An 18,272-nucleotide genomic window follows, 5' to 3' on the forward strand; every position below is an offset into this window, starting at 1 on the left:
GCACATCCCCAGTGGGAGGTGTGCAGGAGGCAGCTGATCGATGTTTCTCTCTCATCAATGTTTCTAACTCTCTATCCCTCTCCCTTCCTCTCTGTAAAAAAATCAATAAAATATATTTTAAAAAAAGATTAGAGGCAATAAGAACAAAAATGTGGCTCAGTTTGACCTTGTGGGGTTTCATATCATGCTTATAATTTCCTGAATGATCATGATCTTCCCTTTGTGACTGCTTGCCCTGTGGACTTCACTCTCCAGCATCACATGTGGAGAGGACAGCCTTATAAAGGCTGCTTAATCAATCCCCACAAGTATAAGCCAATTCCCTATAACATATACAGGGTGTCCCTAAATCATGTATATACACTTTAACAGCTCATAGCTCAATTTTGACGATGAAATGTATTTTAATAAACACTGCTTTTATAATTATTTAAAGTGCATATACATTTTTTTGGGACACCTTATATATACCTGTGCATGCATGACTGGTTCTGCTTCTTTAGTAGAACCATAATTGGTAGAATACAGAACCTAGTCCAGGAGTCAGAGAACTTGAAGGAGGATCCAGGGTAAGGTGGAGCAATTGCTGGACCAGCTGCTGCTGCATTGCAATGAGCTGAATCAGCAGATCAGCAATAAACTGTATGAATGACCAAATGGCTGCTTCATCCTTGTTGTTCTCCTGTTTTTCCAAGAATCCTCCCAGTGGCCCACCCTAGTAGAAAACATAAGGCAGGGAATTCTGGGAAATGTAGTTCAGCCTATCCAATTTGACACATTACAAAGCCATCATGTGAGTTCTCAATACATATTTGTTGAATGAATGAATGAATGAATGAATGAATATTTATTGTGTTGCTGCTTTTGGAAGTTTTCTGGTTGTCAGAACACCTAATCCTGGCTCTACCTCTTACAAGCCAAGCAATTTTGAACAAGTCACTTAATCCTTTGAGTCACTTAACCCCTTGATTTCCTCATCTGAAAAACTCCAAGAATAACCCATGTTCTGCCTATTTAATGGGACTTTTATAGGGATCAGTTGAGGTGGTCTGAACAAAAGCACTGTGAACATTACAAAGTGCAAAAGAAATGTGATTTTGCAGTATTGTGTTATTTTAATTATTAATGTTATTAATACTTCAGCTTCCTAATATATCATATGGAGTTAACAGTTCCCAACCAATTTACCTGTTAGGTAAGCAAGGAAAATAAAGTTAGATGAAGTATGTGAAAACACTCTGTCAGCTATTCCATGGCATAGTTTCCAGAGGCAAGACAATTATCATTCCACACTTGGTTATATTTATACATTGTTTTATTTCTGGGCTAAATGGCTTAGAGGGACAAGTGTGTAATTGGAGCCATTGGTTACCCTGGGAACTGTAGGGCAGTGGCCATTCCTTGGATGGGAGTTGTGGGCACTGGATGAGTTTTCTGTCCTATAAATCTGGGCTTGCATTTCATAGCAGCCGAACTTGCTCAGCAGAATGAAGAAATCCCTGCGGAAGTTCTTGGTGAAGATGGCATAGAGGAAAGGGTTTGCACAGGAGTTGATGGGGTAGAACAGGACCAGGAGGATCTTTGACTTGGACACGGTGATGAGGGGCACTTTGAGGGAGGCAGAGATGGCAAAGAAGGAGATGGGTGCCATGCAGAGGAAGTCTGTGAAGATGAGCACGGCCATGCGCTTGGCAATTTTGGTATCACTAGAGGAGGACATGATGTTAGGGTTCCTCACTGTGAAGTAGATGTGAATGTAGCAGCCACAGATCACCACAAAGGCCAGGACATTGAGCACAAGGAGGGACAGAACATACAGCTGTGACAAGGGGCTGTCAATATCCATGGGCAGGCAGATGCTCACCTTCATGTAGCTGCTAATGCCAAAGATGGGAAAGAGGGCGACTGCAAAAGCGAAGATCCAGCCTCCCAGCATGACACTGGCAGCATGGCGGAGCTGCACCCGACATTCCAGCTGCATGGCATGGGTGATGGTGTGCCATCTTTCCAGAGTGATGGCTATTAGCGTGTAGACTGAGAGCTCACTGGCAAAGACAGTGAAAAAACCGGCAGCGTCACAGCCTGCTCCAGTTTGCCAATCAATGGCATAGTTGTGGTACTGGCTTTTGGTGTGGATATCGACAGATGCTATGAGCAGCAGGTAGATTCCAATGCAGAGATCGGCAAAGGCCAGGTTGCACATTAGGAACCGGGGGACTGTGAGTTTGTATTGGCTGGTAATCAGAATCACCAGCACCACAATGTTCCCAGTGATGGCCAGGATGCTAATAAACCATATCAAGATTCTGAGAATATCATACCCCATGATATCTTCACATGGATTGAATGCATCTGGCTTAGGAGAGCAAGTCACGTCAACCACTTCACTGCATAAGCCATAGTCAAATTCACTGTACATCATGTCAAATCCTTTGGTGTAACTGGACTCATCGTCTTCTGCCAAAGAGATTCTCTGACCCCTAGCCTGAGTCATGTCATCAACTTCTTGCCTTAAAATAGATTTGTTGCAAATTGGATGACGCTCAGAACTAGAAAAATACACAAAGGAATAGAATCAACATCCTGGATCCAAAATGGCAGATATATCACTGTCTTTGCATAGAGTAGGGATGATGGGGTTTCTTTCTGAGATTTCCCCCCTTTCTACCAGTCTGTCTGCCCTTGAGGCTGAGATCAAGGGTTAATGCTGCTTACTGTAAATGAGCAGAACAACTCATGTATGTATTCCTAGAGTTAGATGGCCCACTGGGGAAACCATCTGGCCACAACCTGAATGTGGGGAGGAAGGCGCCTGGGACTAGCTAAGCCTTTGCTGTTAAGTGCAAATAATTTACAGATCTCATATCAACTCTACTTCTTCCCTCCCCCATCTCCATTCAGCTATCTTTTAATATGCACGAGTAGTGTCTATTCCCATTCCTGTACTCTGTACTTAGGTCGCTGGGAGATCTGGACAGTTTTCTGACTCAAATGAGAACATACTTGCTTCTTTTATCTACATAAATTGGAGGATCTGTCTGTGGTTAGTTCCCAGCCAGCCCCTGTCCCTGGCTCCTTGATACTTAGGGTATTGGGAGACCTGCTAATTTGCTTGAAATGTTACTGAGGCTCCTATTATTATCTCACTCTCCAGGGGCCACAGTAGGCTTCAGACATGCATTTGTCCACAGAGTAAACCTGGCTCTCTCATATTAAATTGTTCCCTAGTGAATGCGCCAAAGAGCAAATGCAGGTTGCAAGGGGCCCTGATTTATCCCAAGATTGTAAGTCATCTCCTGGGAGCTGGCTCTTCTTGGGCTCACTTTTCAGTCTCAGTTTTCCTTTTATACCCAAATGTACAAGAGGCCTTGTCAACAGAATAGGGGGACTTTCATAAGTGATGTGAATGACAGCCAGATCATAAATATTCTACCCAGACAGGTGAATGGCACAGGTAGACAGAGAGGGTAACAGTTCTGTTTTGAAGTGAAGGCTTCAAAGGAATGGGGATGTTTCACACTGGGTCTCTTTTACGATGGAACTGGGGGACTTTGAGTTTGTATTGGTTGGTAATCAGAATCACCAGCACTATGCTGTTCCCTAACTCCCTCCCTCCCAAAGGGACAAGCTCACAGCAATGTAAATGACTGCCTTTCTCTCAAACCTTAACATAGTTTCATGTGAGCGTGAAGCGAGTGTTAAAACTCTTCAAAGACCCTCATAAGAAGGAGAGAATGGCTGAGGGAGTGGAGGAAGTAGAAATACCATTTGACAGTCAAGGGTGAGTGCAGCCAAGTGTCCCAACCTGCAAAGACTGACTCCCCACTAATGTCTAGGAGCAGGGTTGTTAGGGAGAATCCTTTCCTCTCTTTTCTTCCTCTGAGAAGTGAGTTGGTTTGCCAGGAAATCATTTTCTCTTGGCCCAAAGCACTCTCTCTTTTTTGGTTGTTGTTAGAGACTGTGCCGTCTTTTGTTTTAGAGAGTAATAGGGCTTCTCACATCAGTCATGGATTGCACAAAGGGGGCTACACAGTTAACATACATGTAATTGAAAATGCACAGAAAATCTTTTGTTTTAGTCAGAGATCTTACAAGAAAGGTGATGCAAGCTCAGAGATAGGCATAGAGGGGACAAGAGAATACTCTGTGGTCTTTCAAACCCTGCCACAGCTGTCATTGGATCAGTGACAACACAATCTACGAACAGAGAGTAAGTAATCTGGTGCCTGCAGACTCTAATCTGTTCATTGGAACAAATCTGGTTTAACCATCTAGAGACAGCCTTCACTTCCCGGGGCTGATGTTGGATTCTGGGAAGATTCTTACTGTTGATACCACTACCAATACATTTTAAATATTGATGCTTTCATTTCCACAAATAGAGTGACCCAACAACATGAGTGCAGAAAAAGTAAGCAATGCATATCTCTGAGAAAAGAGTAAAAACAAAGATGGAAATGAGGGAAATAATATCTTGCCCCTGCAGTCCCTTTGCAAATTCTAAGAATCAGAGAGTTGGGAATTCAGTTTAGGGTCAGTTGAGAAAGTGGTACTCTCAGACCCTGATAAATCAATGAACAGATATTTGGGAAGTGCATGGTGGGGTGGCCCAGAGCCTGAGCTTTGGAGACACATAGACCAGAGGGTTTGGATCTGAGTTTGGTTGGTGCTGGTCAAGTTATTTACTGTCTCTGAGCCCCAGTTTCTGTCTCTGTTGGAAAGGAATAGAAATAGCACTGTTACCTTTGTAAGAATTAAATGAGATAGAGGTGCAAAGCATTACAGTGCCTGGCAGTGAGCCCTCAGCAAGTATCAGCAGTAAGAAGACAGATGATCGTGGCTACTATCATGTTGGGGTCTAGGCCCTATGTGGGCACTTAGAAGCATATGTCATTGTGCATCAGTTAAAAAGCTAGCTGTGAAGAAAAGGCCTAGATACGAGAGAAATTAAATAACAAAATAACAGTGCAAGCTAAGTATAACTATGACAAGGAACTAACTGGTTCAGTGACAGATGAGGGGTGTGGTTAACAAAGTCTTTCAGTGAGAGTCCAGGAGGGCCACTGACCAAGACCTCACAGTCATGAGGGCCTAATATTTACACTTTGGGCATTTCCAAATGAGGACTGGAAGAACAATTTCATCCTACAACTTTGAACTCGAATCTCATTACCAAACTACACCTAATATGGTATACAATGAAATGACACCGTTAAAAATATCCTGTGGTTATCTTCTGAATAGCATAACTACTTTGTTTTTGTGTGTGTAAATGTGTCAATTAAAGACTAAACACCCACAGCTATTTTCCTTTGTTTTGTCATTTTTTTTTTAAGAAGAGGCATGGGCCTCTCCTTTGCTGTACCCAATGGGCCCTGATGGCAAGTTACCATAGGGACCTAGAAAGGGTGAGAGCTGGGTGGTCTGGAGGGACCAGGGAAGGCTCCCAGTGATGGGACAGTGCAAGGCCGCCCTGGAGATTTCTGGTTGGGAGAGCCCCGAGGCTACATGTACACTATAGCAGGTGGCAAGACCAGAGGAGTAGGAGCAACACAATAGATAATATATATTCCTGTGGCATATTGGCACGGGGCCCAACAGCATACCATGTGCTATGCTTGCAGTGATCTTAATATCCTTTGAGATTTCTCCCGAGAGGCCTTCAGTTCCAGGATTTTGGCAGTGAATTGGTATATTTCTTGCCCTGGCTAGAACAACTCTTGTGTGGAATATAAAAGAGGCAAGCCTCCTGCCTCAGCCCAAGCCCTTAAGAATTTTAGTCATTTGGAAGAAATTCTTTGGCCCTTGAGCTAATTGGTGAGGAGTGTCCAGTACTGGATTGTTTCCCAGTGAATTTGCATGCAAATTCTGAAAAGGGATCCCTTTCCTGAAAATCTTTCAGATGGGTCTGAGGGTGAACCTCTATTTACTTCAAAACCACTTTAAGATGTTTTGTTTGTAGTTTTTATTTGTTTGTTTTGTTTTGTTTTGCTTTTGAGCAGGAGATATGTCTACATGAGCAGGTCAATGCACGTTAAAAGTTGCATAATAGAGGACACTGCATTAAACAGTGAAATAACAGCAACAGAAAGCTGTATCAGTGCTGGGCTACCATATAAGAGTGGTGACAAGGCATCACGTGATTGAGTGTAGTGCATGGTGTGGATTGTATCGGTTCAGGGGTGGGTGAGAGCCCAGAGAACTCCTGGTATCCCATAATTCTATCTCCAGTGGATTCTTTGAATGTCTGGAACATGTGCAAGCTCCACAATATTCCCTCTTCACTCTCTCCAGATCCTGGCAATGATTATTTCATTTTTTTGTGTGTGTCCAGTTATCTTCTGGGATATGGCTCTATTGGGATCACTTTCTTTAATCTGACCAACCTTGAAAGCCAAATGAACAGATGTCCCAAACTTGTTCTCCCTGTGAGATGCTAAAAGCCAAAGATGGATTAGAGAGGCTTAGCATGGCTGGGATGTGCCATGGATGTGTGTGCATCAGTCTCTGGTGTGGTCTTTATGCTTCTTCCCTCCAAAGTTGACTTTGGTGGTTCCTGGGACACTTATGGGGCAAAGAGTTGGGACTTGAAGGATAAGTCCATATTTAGAGGAAAAAGGGAAGAAATATTAATTTAGCATCAGCCATGCATTAGGCACTATACTTGGTGTTTTTCATGTTATCTCATTTAACATTTGGTAGGTAGTCTACCATGGGGGTAGCCTTCTTCCGTGAGCCCATTTTCAGAGAAACTAGAAACCCTCCACAATACCAAGGCTTTGATCTAGAATATGTCTAAGGGCTTTCATCAGGAAGATCTCGCTTCTAGTGGATTCTCTTAATGCCACAGGTACATAGAAGTTGTGGACCAACTTCTGCATTGGAGAACTCCCAAGCAAGGCTCAAGGGGTGGACAGGAGAAGACTCACATTTGCTGTCTCCAGTTTGCAAAGGCACAGCAGTGGCTGGGGTAGGTGAGGCTGGCCTCCGTGAGTGCAACAAGCTTTTCTAGACTGGGAAGCTTTTTTAAGTTGTAAGTCGACCTGGCCCGCAGCTTCTTAAGATTTTCTAAGCCATAGCTAGGCAGGGAATGGATCCTGGTTCTTGAAATATCTCTAAAAAGAGAAAAAGTAAACATAACCTGATTACCATGGGTCTAAAATTTTCTGCTCCATTAACAGGCAAAATAGCAGACACAGCAGTGATCCTCTTACATGGGTGAGGAGGGAGACTCCAATTCATCCAACATACCTCGGTCAGATCAATATTCTGTTAACAGGAATTTGGTTCAGTAGAAGCCTGGTTCAGTAGAAGCCCTGACCCTTGTGTTTGTGGTAGGAGGACTTAAGTAACAGGACACATTGAATTCTGAATATACTTTCATCCTGGCTGATCTGGGGCTTAAATGTAGCCCTCTCCCTTTCTACAGTCTATAGAATAGACCAACAAATTTGCATAGAAGTGAGGGATTCTGATAATCTCCTTCCCACTGTAAAACCAGCTTAAAAATAGTTCTGATAAGCTGGGGTGGAATCTATGGCCAAATATCAGAAAAGGGTGAGAAGAGAATACACTGTAAGGGGAAGAGGAGTCAGGTGGGTGGTAGAGACACCCTCAGCACAAAGTCAAAATGGCAATGACTTGCCTGCATATGTACCCTGCCCCTCTACCTTTCAGATTTGTGGCCTTGCTCAAATGTCACTTCTCCATGTTTCAATTTCCTCAGCTATAAAATAGGAATGATAATAATCATATCCACCTCAGAAGGTTGTTGTGAGAATTAAATGAGCTAAATAAAATACATGAAGAACTTCCTGGGCAAAAGACAGCACGTGGCTAGCAGCTATTATCCATAAATTAATCAATCTCTCTTTCTCTCTCACACATCACATGATCAGAGACAAAACAGCAAGATTTCTGAAACACAAAATTGTGAGCAAAGTGGAACGATTTAAGCTACTAAGTTTTAGGGTAGTTTTTATGCAGCAGTGGCAAACCAAAGCACACTCCCATTGAAGTCTCTGTGATTCCATCATCTCGATCACTTTTACCAGTTGTAGAAGTATTTTTCCTTGAAAGCCACGAGGAGCACAATAGCATTAGGTTTGTATGCTTTCTGCCTCTCTCACCACTTACTATCTTTTGCTTTATAAAGTAACTCTTTGTATTTGCATTTTATCTCTCCTAGAGGGCAGAGGGTTCCTTGCATTCCAAACAGTGCCTTTCACATTGCAAGCACCCAGGAAATGGTTGTTTTGTTTGAAGATAGGCTGGGGAGTAACACTGAAGGATTGGGGAAGGGAATAAATAGATCACCCCAGCCAACGGTGATGTCTTCTAACCTCTAGCAATTACTAAGAATCTTGTACCTTGTATTATCTCTTCTATGCTTTCATATTGTTTGACTTTTCATGTATATTTGTTTTGTCTCCTCGGCCAGACTTCAGATGCTCTAAGAGCAGGGATTATTAAGATATTTTTGTGTTCTACATCATATCTGGCACATGGCTGTGCTCATGAAATCTATTCAATAGATACTTGTCTGAGAGCAGAGATGCCTCAGCATCATAATAACAATGAGAGGCTGAAGCAAGTCTTACAGGGGAGCAATTTAAAAAAAAGAAATACGCAACATAGACTGAGAGAGGAAATCTGGATTTAAAGGGAGCTCAGCAAAAGGGTGTTTCTGCAGCAGGCAGCTGTTTGTGACTGACAGCATCAAAGACACCAGGAAAGGAGCAACCTTGCGCAAAGTTTACAAGGAGATAGAATAAATAGGATAATGTGTGGGGTGGGTTGACGTGAATGCAATCCAATGCCTTGGGATTTGATTGGGAACTATTAGGGAAGCTCTGGTGCCTTTCTGTCTGCTCAGTGTTCTGGAGTCAGCTGATTCCTCCTTTTCACAGCTGCAGAATCTGTGAGCTGCTGTCATTTGCACCAGGTAACTTTGTTGCCCTGAGACTAAGGCATCTTGTCAAAGTCCTGGCACCCAGATCTTCTCCTGGTTGATGTTGAAAGGAGGGAATGGTTGGTAGACACTTCGAGAGTTTGATAAAGCAAAAGACTTTAGTAAAAGTGGTTCCTGGGTGGTTGGGAAATAAAAGTGTTTGTAGATGTGTTTGCTTAAAGGTTACTGGATACTTGCTGAAGTTAGCAGACATGGAAACTTTCAAGACTTCTACATTTTGGACTGGCAGAGAAATATTTCTCTGGTTTCTCCATGGAGTAAGAAAAGTTCATAGAAATTTATGTCAGCAGTGATAAAGATAAGAGGATACTGTTCCGTGTGATTTGACACTTAGCAACAGATACTATTCACACACACACACACACACACAAATACAAACACAGGGGCACACAGACACACACAGTCCATTCCCTGGCTATGATTCTTCCATGTGGCCTGGAAATCTAATGTTAGGTTTTAATTCCTGTGTAAAAGCACTTTCCACTCTAAGGATGCAAATATCCCTGGGGGAGTAACAAAATAAGACATTATCAGTTATTCACATCTCATGGAAGTAGGTTGTTATGATTATAGGATAAGGTAGGCTTGTTGAGAGGCCCAGAGCACAAAGTGTGGCAGTGAGAGGTTTTCAGAAGGATTATTCTGGGCAACCAAGATTATTCTGGATGAAAGGGGGGAACCACAGGATGGGATTTGAACCTTGAAAGCCAGGTATCAGAGTTTAGAATTTATATAAGCAGAAGAATGGCTTATTGAAAGCTGTGTTTTTATAAGATTGATCTTGAGAACCTTGAGCCTGGCACATAGTAGGTGCTCATAAATACTTGTTAAATGAGTCAGAAGGAGAAAGGATTGAAGATAGGAAGGAGACGAAGGCTGATGCAGAAGTTTAGGCATAAGCTAAGAGCTCACCTTCCCACACACTGTCACTTCATCTGTTAAAAGTCACTGTATCACATGACAGAGATTTATTGGACACCTGTTATGTTACTATAACCTGTGACAATTTCTGCAGAGCTTATTGTTCTGGGCAGTGACATTTGTCCCTCTGCAGGATACTTCAGTGCAGGTACTATTTGTTTTTAAGTCCCTCTATCCCCTACACCTAACATAGTATCAGACACATAGTAGGTGCTCAATCAACATCTACTACATGTATAACCTGTAAGACCTAATATGCTCAATGAATAGTTGAGAATGTTTGCTTTATTGCTGACATTTATAGGGATGGTGGGCTGGGCAAGGGGACAGGGGTAGTCTTGGGCGGGCTGGTGTTTTTAATCCTCGTCTTCCTGGTTGGTTTAATGGCTGCAGTCATAAGATGCCATTCTGGTTAACATTTCAGCACATGCTATGTTCTGGCAGTGACTGGTTTTGAGAATTTAAATCCTGACATGGACCAATGGGAGTATTCATGGATGATGGCTGGCACTGAAGAGATTTAGTAATCCTAAACTGTTTCAACATTGTTAGGATTCTTGATTTTGAGATGTGAAGTGGAGAGGGAGACAGCAGTCAGTAATAAGACGCTGAGTCAGGAGAGGCAGGAGTTAAATTGTGCTCTGTGCCCCGTTTAATAAAGTGTGTTATAGCTAGCGCCACAAATTTGATTTGAACAATTTCTATTTTTCCCAGCAAAGATGTTATTATAGGTCAATCATTTCCATAAGTGCCAGCACATTTCTGGTGTGTACTACACTGACAGATGGTTAGAAGACCTCTCTTTCATGATCCCAGGCGGAATGAAAAGGCAATTTACTGTCTATAGGACTGTGGGTACACTGGTAATGGAAGAGAATCATTCTTATACAAATAACTCAGTGTTTGAATCTCAACTATCAAATGAATCTGAACTATAGCCAAATCAATTTGATAAACTATCAGAATATGATTGTACTGGCTCCAGCTTGCAAAGGCAATGCATTAAAATTTTCCCACAGGAAACTGTTTCCTAAAGAAACAGCAATTGCTTGATTGCTTAAGAAAACAAACTTGAGTGAGTTCAGAATATCAGGTGAAAACTCAGATGGCCACTGGCGTTCAAGGTCAAGACTCATGAGGAGGAAATCGGGATGCTAGGCTGCTCCTCTGAAACCCGATGCAGCTTGTCTGTGTGCCCCTGGCTTTCTCTGAATCTATTTCTCTTTGCAATGGAACATCTCGCCCTTGTACCCTCGGGTGTCCAGAGGCTCCCTGTTTTACACTCAACTAACATTTTTGCCTTCAGGAAAGGAGTTCTCATTGTTTGGGTGCCCTCCCCTGAACTCCCTTAGGATTCCTTGCACATGCCTGCTGTTGGGGAGGAAGATTCACACCGCTGGCTCATGGAAGAGAATGTATAGAAACAGGGCGAGGCTTCTCAAGCCCCAGCATTGGTGCGAAGGCAGTGATTCTGTGCTGTGAGGACCAGCAATGTCAGCTGGGAAGTTCTCAGAGCTGCAGTTTCTCAAACTGTCCTCCCTGCTAGTCCTGACTTGCTGAATCAAAAACTCTGGGTGTGGGGATCGGCTCTTGAGGCTTTCCCCAGCACGCCGGGTGAGTCTGATGCATGGTCAAATTTAGAACCACTGCTTGAGGGCAATTGTGCACCATCTCACTGCTGAGATGGCTCATAGCTTAGCTCTACTTTGGGAATTGCCCTTGTTTGACTTACCCAAGATTTGGCTCCTGCCCAGGGACAGCCTGCACCCAGTAACTGCTGATGAAGAGGACTGGCCCCTTGCCTTAATCCAGTACAACTTTGAAGGGCCATCTTAACTCCAGAGCTCCCCGTGGGATCAGCTGAGGCCTCTGTTGCAAATGCATTGCTGTCAACTTCCCTCTTCACCTGAGTTTTCTTCCATCAAGCACTTCCCAGTAAACCCCCTGCATGCAAATATCCATATCACAGTCTCATTGGCAGGGAGAGGAATCTGACCCAAGGCACAGTCCCAGCACTAGCCTGGGTGGCATCTCCTGTGGGCTGAACAGTCTGTGCACACTCCTTCTCCTACCCATCAACCCACAGCACCTGGAGTGGGCAGGTCTTCTGCACATACCTTACCAAGTAGCTCCTAGGCCAGGGTTTAGCTTGGGTTGGCACATCAGGTTGCACAAGTAGAAGATGGGAAAGGCCATAGTCCCAGGTCAGCAAGCAGAGAGGCTGGAAAGACATCTGTGGACTAACCTGAAAGCCCCAGAATGGGAGCCTTGATGTTAAGGTGATCAATCTTCTTCCCTCTAAAGGGAGGAGAAGGACACTAGCAATTACTATAGGATAGGCGGGGATCTTGGCCAGGATCTTGCATATATATGCTCATGCATTGAGATTGAAAGGTGGAGGAATGCAGTATCACTCTCTACCCTTTTAAGTCATGGCAAGTGCTCATAGTTCCTTTGGATTTTCTGTAAATTTCATTTACTTCTTTTTGGCCAGGTATGTTCCTATGGTAAAAGGGGTGAAAAATGGGCCTGTAACTTGAGGACCCTCCACAGCTGCCTGTGGTGGTGACATCCCTCTTCTTGCCAGCCATGTGGTCAGGCAGCGGGTGGGCTCCGACATGTTCTCCATCAGACCCTCTGAGGGCACACACTGCGCACACTGTGCCTCAGCCTGGGACCAGCTTGTACAGCCACAGGAGACAGTCTTCTGTGCTGTGTGTATGTTCTTGGGCTGGGAGCCTGGTATTTATAATTATTCTCTCCTCTGTTTTAGTTTGCAGCCAATGGCAGGGTCCTTACCTAATTAGACATATTTATGTACTTGAGGCAACATGAGATTGTGGGAATACATGGCACGTGAGGCAGAAGACCTAGTTTCTGGTCCAAGCCCTGTGGCTTACGGTGGCAGTGTGATCTCTAGCAGGTCACTTCCCAGGATAACGAGCTAGTTGGGGATTCTGTCCAACTTGAATGTTCTTGGTAGCAGTCAGTGGTGAAGGTGCTATGACTTAATAGTGTACCTGGTACAGGTGACATATGGAAACCTATCCTTCCTATCACAGGTATGTTCGGCCATAACAGAGGGAGGTACCTATTTAGGAACATTCAAGACCCTTAGGAATTTTAGCTTTGTGAATTGACAAACTGCTATTCTGGTGGTCAAAGACATCTAGAGCACTTTCTCGAAGTTTATTTATCTTCCGAGTACACTAAGAATAGGAAACATTAATTAAGCATTACAAGTTCTAAGTACTTTGTGTAATTGGGCCCATGGACTATGCCCGGCACTCTTTATTTGTTATGCTCTTTTCTATTTGGTGTTAATAGCATGCATCATGGCCTGATATATTGTTATATGCTTAGTTAGGGTCTGACTGGCCATTATGAGAATATAAGCTTTCTGTGAGGAGGAGCTTTCTTTTGTCTCCTGCACTATATATGGTGTATGGTGCAGGGCTGGTTCTTAACATCCACCTGTTCAACGAGTGAATATATAAATATACACATACACACATTTATGTATATATATATATATAATATTGTTAAGCCTCCAATAGTATTAGGAATTAGGTATTATATAGTTTTTGCCACTTCATTTTGGTGAGGAAATGACGGCTTGCTGAGGGGAAAGAACTGGCTTTAAACCCAGGTAGTCTGTCTGGCACCTCCCCTTTCATCATGCTCATACTTCTTCCTTTTCCTTATATTTCTTTGAACTTTTTTTCTTCAAAGAGGCAGAGTCTCATGTACTGGTTACAACACATCCTTTGCCATCAATATCAACCATTTTATGAATTTCTGCTTCACCCTATAGGGTCTAGTGTTATTTGTAAACCCACTAAGCCCAATAGGGAAAAGAACCTAGAAGATACATAAGTTCCAGCTAGAAGAAGAATATAAGCTTTTTGGTAAAAATGAAAGTGATGTTGATAGGTGATAGGTAGGAAACCACATATATTATATTATACTGACTGCTGAATAAGAGGTATACTGGTAGATGAGTGGCTCCCAGATGCTCACTGACCTTAGACCAGTGATGGTGAACCTATGACACGCGTGTCAGAGGTGACACGCGAACTCATTTTTTGGTTGATTTTTCTTTGTTAAATGGCATTTAAATATATAAAATAAATATAAAAAATATAAGTCTTTGTTTTACTATGATTGCAAATATCAAAAAATTTCTATATGTGACACGGCACCAGAGTTAAGTTAGGGTTTTTCAAAATGCTGACACCCCGAGCTCAAAAGGTTCACCATCACTGCCTTAGACAGCTATATAGGATCACCTAGAAAAACCTTTAGATTTATTCATGTGTTTATCTGTTTGTTTGTTTGTTTGTTTTGTTCATTATTTCTTCTTGCATCTGACTCCTTCCTTTTGGGTTCCTTCCTTCTTCCTATAGTAAATTCATCAGTAGGTGTAGTAGGTCTTGTTTAGAGCCCTGGAAAACACATTTTCTAAAAGCTCTTGCAGATTTTGGTCCTTGCAGCCATGAAGGCTGTGGGAGTCACAGAAGGAAGAATTAGCTGTTGGCTGAGGGAAGAGGTGGGAATTAGAATGACTCTGTGGAAGGCAGAGGCAGATGAGAAGAGAATAAGGGAAAGTCACTCCTGGAGGGAAAGAGGGAGATGTGGAAGCAACAATAGAGACAAAGGTGCTGATGCAGGACTATGAGGCACTGAATGAATCCCAGGAGATCTGGAATCGAGGTAGCGAGGATTCAAAAATGGATGTGTGTGTGTGTGTGTGTGTGTGTCTCACTGGGTGAGGAAAACTTCTGTGCATTGAGGGTAAGGAAGGAATGTGCACTCCCTTCCAGGGAAGAGGAATCTGGCAGAGTGGTTAGGAGTCTGTACTGAGTCAGACCAGTTTGGTGTTAAAGTCCGGCTCTAAAATTTTGTGACTGTGGATGAGTTAGTTAACCCCTCCAGGGAAGCCAGATTTTCCTTCTCCAAAATGAGACTAGAAGCTTCTACTGCAGAGGTTATTATAAGGATTAAATTAGAAAAGGCATCTTAAACTTTTAAAACACTGTCTAGGACTTGGTAAGTGCTCCTTACATGTTGTTATTTCACTGAAAGTTAGAATTTGGACCAGCCCTAAATTGTCCCTATATTTTGCAGATGACAGACCAAAATTGACCTGGATTTCCAGCCCTATCTTGAAGCTTTTATGAATTGGAGAAAGTTGACTTCTAACTTATTTTTACACGCTGATCTCTTGTGCATGGTAATGGGACAAGCTACTCACAGAATGACTGGTCCAGAGGCTCCCTGGAAAACATCATTAGGCAATTCTTCCAAATTATTGTTGTCACTTAGATTCCTAGGGATGGAGTGGAGGAAAGAAGAAGGGAAACACAAAGCCACATAAACATCACTGTTCTAAGAGCCATTTCCCTCTCAATGGCCTGGAAGAATAGTCAGGGCTACTTACAGCTCATCTAGTTGGGTTCCATTGAATGCACAGCTGTGGATTTCTTCAATCCCATTCTTACTCAGCCATCTGAAATAAAAGGCCCATTAAAAAACCAATAATGTCAGATGCAAACAATACAAGGTTTCATAATTGGAAGCACTGGGGCAAGGTCAGACAGTGCAGGTTAGTGACAGAAATACAATGCCACCCTAAGGCTTGGGGATGGGGTGGACGGGAGACTGATTTATCACCGCATAACCTTTTGAAATGTTTGACATTCGCATTGTGTGCATGTATTACCTATTCAGAGAAATAAGTGAAATTTGATTTTGAAAAGGCACACTTAGGCATAGCAGCCTGGATCCTGTAAGGTCTTGGCACACATCATTTGCGTGCAGAGATGATGCCATGGGGGAGCTGATGGAAATCCTCCTCCCGAAGGACAGAAATCAAACAACGATTGAACAACTGTTTATAAGACAGCGAACATTTTGTATCACCTTTCTCTAAGGCCTTAAGCCTCTTACCCATGCTCACCCACAGCAGCATGCCTGGCTGTCATCACAAAGTGATCTAATTAAGCTGTCACACAACCTGAACATCTCCTGTAACCCATAGGGACCTGGTTATTGGAGGTTTGTGGAGGTGGCTCTGGGTTAAGCCAGAAAGGAAGAGAAATCAATTACAGAGACTGTGGGTTGTGGTGAGGCGAGGTAGTGTGAGTGAGCATGGAGGAGGCTGGATGTGGAACAGGCATCCTGACTGTGCAAAGAAGGTCAGTGAGCAGGTTTCCCTGGACAGGGAGCCCAGGGACACCTTGGGCCATCAGCTCTGCATTGCGGTGTTCCTGGGTGGATCTGGAGACAAAACTGAAATCCAAGGGCGGGAGAGCTTAGCCCAAAGAGCCTCTGACCACCTGCTTTTGATGTGCTGCCAGGTTCTTTTCCCTGTGGGGCTTAGTGGGTTTACAAATAACACTGTTCTCAAGCTGGCCCAGAGAAGCTCCTGCATACTCGGGACGCTAGCTTCTAGACTGCAGTGGATCGCTAGAAGGCACCGAAAATCACAGGAGAACAACTATGATCTTTTTCTTCCTCCGGGAAGCTAGTTTAGCTGAAAAATCCAGACCTGAGCAAGAGGAATCTTTTACAACGTTAACATTCAATTGGTGGCTTCTGATGGTTTAGGAGTAGCAATGCACCTCCCCCCATATCCTGCCAGCCCATCCCCTACTCAGGAGAAGGCCTGGCCCAGGCACATCCAGCCTCCTGACTTCTTTGTCAGCCTCTCTCAGGGAGTGAGAGTTGCTGGAGAAGCTGCCCCTACCTGTGGGATCCCTAGGGGTTTTTTGGATCAAACACAGGAGTCAGCAAACTTTTTATGTCAAGGGCCAGTTAGTAAACTTTAGGTTTTGTGGGCCAAGAGGCAAAATGGGGATTACTACATAGATACATTATAATATTCACTTATAAAATAATTTCCACAAAATTTTTGACCAAATTTAAAATATAATAGTAATAATTGAGTACATTTTTTTGGGGGGTGATATAGGTTTACTATTAAAAATAGTAATTGTTTCTTTCCATGGGGATAGCATTTGGCTTAATGTAGGTTAGATGTAATTGCTTCTATCATCAAGATGTTCACTTGTAGAAACCAGCCTTAGCTCATGGGCCATGGTTGGCTGACCTTTAATCTAACACAGGGCTGTGTAAATCCAAATGGGCTCCATCTGTTTTTCTGTAGAATAGATATTATTTTCTGAACACATATGTCCTACAAATGGATGTCACTATGAATAAATAATACACAGACAAATTTAAAAGAATGATTATATTCAAAGTAGCCCTTTTGTCTTTATGTATTATCTCAATCAACAGATACCATTATATGGGGTGGTGATGGTGGTGGTGTTATTTTTTATTTCAACAGTGAATCATCATACAAAAAAAACAAACTGTGTCCAGCACTCCTACCCTGGGATTTATTAACTACATTCTTAGTCTCTTAAGAGAAGTATTGCTGGTTTTAAAATAAGATGATGATGATGATGATAGCAACGATGATGACAGCAATGATGACAACCTGGACAGAGCATCAACTAAAGACTAACCAAATCATGGTGTCCCTAGAGTGTTCACTCAGTAGAGGGTTAGGAGGCTCCAGAAACAAAGTCTGTCTTCAGCCTACAGAGTCAAGGTGCTGGCCCACGGAACTTCATTGAGAGGCAAGCAGGTGAGATGGAAGCCAATGAGGAAGGAAGGAAATTCACCTGGAGTGAGCCTGTCCTGTGGTCAGGGTGTGCTGGGAACTGGCATGCATGTAACCTTATTTTATTTTTTTTCTGAATTATGCCAGTCTGCTGATTGGCCATAACTAGGTACTTTCTCCATTCAGACCCTCAGGTTGTAGGAGCAGATGGTGGTGGGGAAGGACTCAGAGGCCTCCACATGGTAGGCTTTTACTGCTATTTCCCCCAAGGCACTAGTCAACTGACAATAGTTCATTATTGGATATATATTTATAAGTGTATATATATCTCTATATATCTATATATATCAGTATATATATCTATACCTATAATAATCTACACTAATAAGAGAGAAACATGGTAATTAGCGTACGACCGCTACCCTTCCCATTGGCTAATCAGCATATCCTTATGCAAATTAACTGTCAGCCAAGATGGCGGCCGGCAGCCATGCACTGAAGCGAACAGGGAGGCTTGCTTGCTCCAGTGACGGCTGACTCGAACGTTCCCCGCCTGAGTTGCCGGCCTCTCAGCTGCAACTCTAAGCAACTATGTTGCAAATATAGAAGCTAAACAAAACCCCAGTAACCGGCTTTCAGTCAAACGGGCTTCAGCCAGCCGGACCGCAACATTGTATCAAATACAGAAGGTAAAGGCCAGAAACCTGCTTTCAGCAGCAAGGCCTCAGAGCTAAAGCTGGCCCAGAA

The 18,272-nt window shown here is 43.1% G+C and overlaps 1 protein-coding gene across 1 annotated transcript in view; it reads right to left on the reverse strand.

Moving 5' to 3' along the window:
* Nucleotides 1-722: 722 nt before the first annotated feature.
* The window catches only part of FSHR (follicle stimulating hormone receptor), a 136,623-nt gene continuing 119,073 nt past the window's right edge, over nucleotides 723-18,272 (reverse strand). The window contains exons 7-10 of the mRNA XM_005864852.2: nucleotides 15,333-15,401; nucleotides 15,147-15,221; nucleotides 6,930-7,115; nucleotides 723-2,549 (exon numbers count right to left, since the gene is read on the reverse strand). Coding sequence (XP_005864914.1) covers nucleotides 1,316-2,549; nucleotides 6,930-7,115; nucleotides 15,147-15,221; nucleotides 15,333-15,401 — 1,564 coding nt within the window. The 3' untranslated portion in view covers nucleotides 723-1,315. The remainder of the gene's footprint in view (nucleotides 2,550-6,929; nucleotides 7,116-15,146; nucleotides 15,222-15,332; nucleotides 15,402-18,272) is intronic.

The sequence above is a fragment of the Myotis brandtii genome, unplaced genomic scaffold (assembly GCF_000412655.1).
Source record: "Myotis brandtii unplaced genomic scaffold, ASM41265v1 scaffold191, whole genome shotgun sequence".
Classification (NCBI taxonomy): Eukaryota; Metazoa; Chordata; class Mammalia; order Chiroptera; family Vespertilionidae; genus Myotis; species Myotis brandtii.